This window comes from Lactuca sativa, chromosome 5 (assembly GCF_002870075.4).
Source record: "Lactuca sativa cultivar Salinas chromosome 5, Lsat_Salinas_v11, whole genome shotgun sequence".
Classification (NCBI taxonomy): Eukaryota; Viridiplantae; Streptophyta; class Magnoliopsida; order Asterales; family Asteraceae; genus Lactuca; species Lactuca sativa.
In genome coordinates, this window is record NC_056627.2 from 198,667,827 (window position 1) to 198,672,544 (window position 4,718).

General features: G+C 32.5%; 1 protein-coding gene across 2 annotated transcripts; it reads left to right on the forward strand.

Annotated features, from left to right (window-relative positions):
• Nucleotides 1-2,115: 2,115 nt before the first annotated feature.
• On the forward strand, nucleotides 2,116-3,869 carry LOC111880600 (ankyrin repeat-containing protein BDA1). Of its 2 annotated transcripts, XM_042902683.2 has the most exons (3): nucleotides 2,116-2,742; nucleotides 2,857-3,288; nucleotides 3,400-3,869. In XM_042902683.2, the coding sequence occupies exons 1-3, from the start codon at nucleotides 2,182-2,184 to the stop codon at nucleotides 3,664-3,666; spliced, it is 1,260 nt and encodes a 419-aa protein (XP_042758617.1). In that variant the 5' UTR covers nucleotides 2,116-2,181; the 3' UTR covers nucleotides 3,667-3,869. The 2 variants fall into 2 exon arrangements, with proteins under 2 accessions (XP_042758617.1, XP_023732797.1); XM_023877029.3 differs by having other exon boundaries at nucleotides 2,857-3,869.
• Nucleotides 3,870-4,718: the final 849 nt, after the last annotated feature.

Genomic DNA, 4,718 nt, shown 5'->3' on the forward strand with positions numbered 1-4,718 from the left:
TACGCCTATGATGACACCATAGATGGAGATGAAAACTGGGGTTATAACCATGGTGTTGATGCATCCATGGATGGTGACGATGACGACGATGACGATGATAGTGGAATTGCTCCCGCAGCTTGAATTATTCAAGATTCTTGAATATCCAGGTTTCTATTATGAAACCCTAGTTTTTTGATATACTAAATGAAGACTTAGAATCACCAACCTATACATATAGATTTAAACCGATGTAACGAGGTACTACTCCAATAAAGCTGCTACCAATGAACTTTCTTGGTTATATATGTTTATTTTAAAGTAGGGCACCAGTTACCGTGTATCTTTTTGCGTTACAACTATTGCAAGGTTTCTAATATCATTTATTGATCTTCATGAAGTTATCATAAACTAATCTTAATTCTTTGCAAACACTAACACGTACGATGCTATAATATAAAAAGTGATCATTAATATCATTCTTATTTAATTCTGTATAGTCCACACTAACAAACTAAATGTTAAATAAAATAAAATATTTTTTCGTTAGAGAGGAAAAAAAAAAGACCATACTGCCTGAAAAGATGATACTTTTAGCAAAAGGATACTTTTAATCCCCTATTGTAGTAAAGAAAACGCGCTCATAGTCAATTTTGTCCTAAACTGGACAAAAATTGAAGTCTATAACTATTACACGTAGGAGAATATATTGTTTTAAAAGAATGTTAATATTAATTACATGGCTATTGAATGCATTTAATATTGGTGTTAATGTTAATCTTTTTTTCATCCAAAAATAGAGGTGTTGCAATGGAATCAACTGTTTGTGGTGTATGTAACATGCACGTTGACGAGGAATGTATTACGGATGATTCTTCACTGGTGTGGATTATCGGGGATGGACTTTCATTCTGTATCGAACATCATTGATTATGCATCTAGATGGGGCAATTGTCCTAAGAAGAGAAGAAGATTAACGACAATCTTATTTGGAGCTATATGGTGTTTATGGAAAACTCAAAATGATAGAATTTTTTAAAAAATTGCTTGAATTTGGAGAGGATAATGGGAGATGTGAAATTGTTGACATAATGGTGGGTTAAATATAGGGGAGACAAAGATAGTATAGATTGGAGAGTATGAATTTCTTTCTCTTTACTCTCTCTTGTTGTATTGTAAACTATCACCTCTACTAGCTACTTGCTAGTGGGGTTATTTCTTTTTTATATAATATATTGCGGTTCAAAAAAAATCTAAGATAAAATAATAAAAATATACTATTACACATACATGAAAAATTAGAGAACCTTTTAATAGAAGATATGTTGTACAAACCAGATAACTTATTTTTTTAGAAAGTAAAATTCAATAAAAATAACCATAGTTTGAAATAAACTAAGAAATATTTTTTTTTTCTTATTTAACCACATACGGAAGCTTTGAATATATAAAAAGGAAAGACTACTATAGTTTGAAAATTTTCCAGTTTCACCACTCTAAGATTCTTAATGATTTAAAAATTAGTACTTTAAATATATATAAGATTTAACTTTAATCAGAAAATATTCTTTTAGTTGTTATTTATTTATTTATTACCGGAATGCCTTAGAGTTGTGTTTTTCTTTGAAAAAAAAGAGAAACTCTAAGTTGCACAAAATTATTTCTATGTTAAAGAAAAGAAACCCAAAATATATTGGTTTTTATGGGATATGGCCTATATAATAAAATGATTCAAATGACATACACTATAAAAATATACAACATATTTTAGTTTACAACTTCGTTGACTAGTCCTTCAACTTTTTTTTTTTTTTTTTTTTTAAATAATCTGTTACACTTTATTTGACTTGGTCCATAGATGTTCCTGTATTTTGTAAAAATATATATTCTTAGTATGAAGAAGCAGTCCAATTTCTAGATTATCATCAAAATATATAAAAGTGCAGTCAATTGTCACTTGTCAAGCATTCCTCATGACTAGTAATATTCATAGTAGGCATGCTGCACTAACCTAATTTATTTGATTTGTTCACACAAGATAATAAGTTGGATTAAATTGACTTGAGAAAAGTCTTCAAGTAGACAGGAAACTTCCAAACTATATATAATTAATATGGTATAAATTATCATAATAATCTTATATATCGCAAACTTCTTCCCGGAGATTTTTTCTGTTTTCTGTATTTGCGAATAACGGAGAAGATGGAGAAGCTTCTTTATGAAGCATCGTTAGACGGAAATTCAACGGCCTTGCTTATATTACTTCAAGAAGATCCACTGATTCTTGATCGAGTTACACTACACAATAATGACGACATGCCTCTACACGTTGCCTCGATGCTTGGACATATAGAATTTGTTAAGGAGATCGTAATCCGGAAGCCTCATCTTGCTATGGAGCCTGATTCACAGAGACGCTTGCCTCTTCACATAGCATCAGCGAAAGGCCATGTGGAAGTAGTTAAAGCTCTGGTATCAGCTAGCCCTGAGACATGCCTTGCACGTGATCGTGATGGGAGAAACCCTCTCCATCTTGCAGCCATTAAAGGAAGATACGACGTCGTGAAAGAGCTTGTGCAGGCCCATCCCCATGCAGCTAGAGCCATGGTGCAGCAGGAGACCATCTTGCACTTGTGTGTTAAGCGTAACCAACTGGAGATTTTGAAGTTTTTAGCAGAGAGGGGTGATCATGAGTTTGTAAACTCTAAGGATGCTGATGGCAATAACATTCTACACCTAGCTGTGGCTGATAAACAAATTGAGGTATGCATGCATATTAATTGTGAAAATTTTAATATAAGCTATATATAATGATTTGTGTTTACAAGATTTTTGTGTTCACTATGACTGATTCATCCTATCTTGAACATTTGTTAGACTATAAACTTGTTGCTACTCGATACAACAATAGAAGTGAATGCAACAAACACTAATGGAGACACACCCATGGATATACTGGCTCAAGGTCCAAGAGATGTGAAAGATAAACAAATAATACAGTCTCTGACGCGAGCAGGAGCTTTTGAGTTGAAAACGGAAGGTTTTCTAGGAGAAGTGCCTCAAAAATTCAGAATCAAAATGGAATTAGACAACTCAAAGTATAATAAGAAACCCAGTTTGCGTTCTCACTTGAAAATTAAAGACTCTAACAATGACGACGACTGGTTGGACAAAAAGCGAAACACTTTGATGGTGGTGGCGTCATTGATAGCAACAATGGCGTTTCAAGCAGGTACTAATCCTCCCAGTGGTGTTTGGCAAGATGGGTCAACGACAGATCCAAACCGAAGGGCTGGATATGCTGTCATGGTATACAATCATCCGAATTTATACCATGTCTTTCTGGTTTGCAATACGGTGGGATTTGTTTCGACTCTTAGCATTATCTTGTTGCTTATCAGTGGATTGCCTTTTTTGAAGCATCGTGTTTTCTTGTGGATTCTGATGGTTATTATGTGGATCGCTACTTCGTCTATGTCAATCACTTATTGGGTTTCCATATCGGTATTGACACCAAAACCCGAGGCACGGACATTTAGGAATGTGGTAAATGGTATTGTGTTGGTATGGATCGGGTTGATGTCTCTATTAGTAATGGGACACTCCTTTCAGCTAATGAATTTTTTCTCAAAGCAAACATACCGTAGAAAAAAGGGTCCGATAGTTATAAATAATGCTGAAATTTAACTTGTAATTAAAGTATTTAGCTGTTAAAGTCTCAAATGTGTACATGACATTGTTGTTACATATATAAAACACATAAATAGTCGAGAAAATTTGGGAATATTCTTATGTACCTATTGTACTTGATATATTTCTAAGATATTGTGCTTGTATTATAATTTTACTCATCATTATTCTTGCAATATATAGAAACATTTTACACTTCATAGTTTGAGTAGACAAAACACTACTAGAGAGAGAGCTTGTTTTCCTATGAAAGTTATATTCCTTCGGAAGTTCCTACAGATTTCTAAAAGAAATAAATACTCCAAAAAAAAATAAAAAAATGCAACACACAAGATTTGAACATGGGTTTGTAAATTCCAATTCTGCACATTTTTTTAAATTTATAACCCTACAAAAATTCCAGGGAAGTTCTACATATTTCACTATTTCAGTGTTGAATTATTAAATACTCCAAAGAAAAAAAACAACATTCACCTCACAAAGTGGCGGAAGCAAATTTTTTTTTTTTTTTTTGTTCACCTTACACTAGGAGTTGCATATAATATTTTTAGTGGGTCCCACACCTAAATCCGCCACTGCCTCACAAGATTCGAAACACGGGTTTGCGTTTTCATCTATTTACTCTGACGTTGAATATAGGTTTTTGCTATTCTATCCTTAATTTTTCTCTTGGTTGCTGCTAATAAGACACCACCCATTAGACGCCCTATAATTATTTTTATAAAAAGTCAACCTATAATCAACTACTTGTAATCAGCTTTTTCGGAAAATAATGCAATTTCAACCAATAAAAATATTTCAAACATTAATTAGGGTTGTCTAAATGGTAAAATAGGGTGTCTTTTTAATCAACCATTTTCTTATTTTATGAGGTTATTAGGTGTAGGTAACATGTTAAGACATGTTATATCACCTCACGAGCTAATTGAGGAAATGGGCAAAATATTATAACATCCACTAATTTCCATGTCATCATTTATTTATCTATTTTTTAATATTTATAAAAATAATATTAATTTAATAAAACATGTTATTTAAATAAAACCTAA

Coding starts and splice junctions, on each gene's coding strand:
- LOC111880600 (XM_023877029.3), top strand. CDS start 2,182: ATGGAGAAGCTTCTTTATGAAGCATCGTTAGACGGAAATTCAACGGCC. Junction 2,743..2,856: donor TGGCTGATAAACAAATTGAG/GTATGCATGCAT, acceptor AACATTTGTTAG/ACTATAAACTTGTTGCTACT.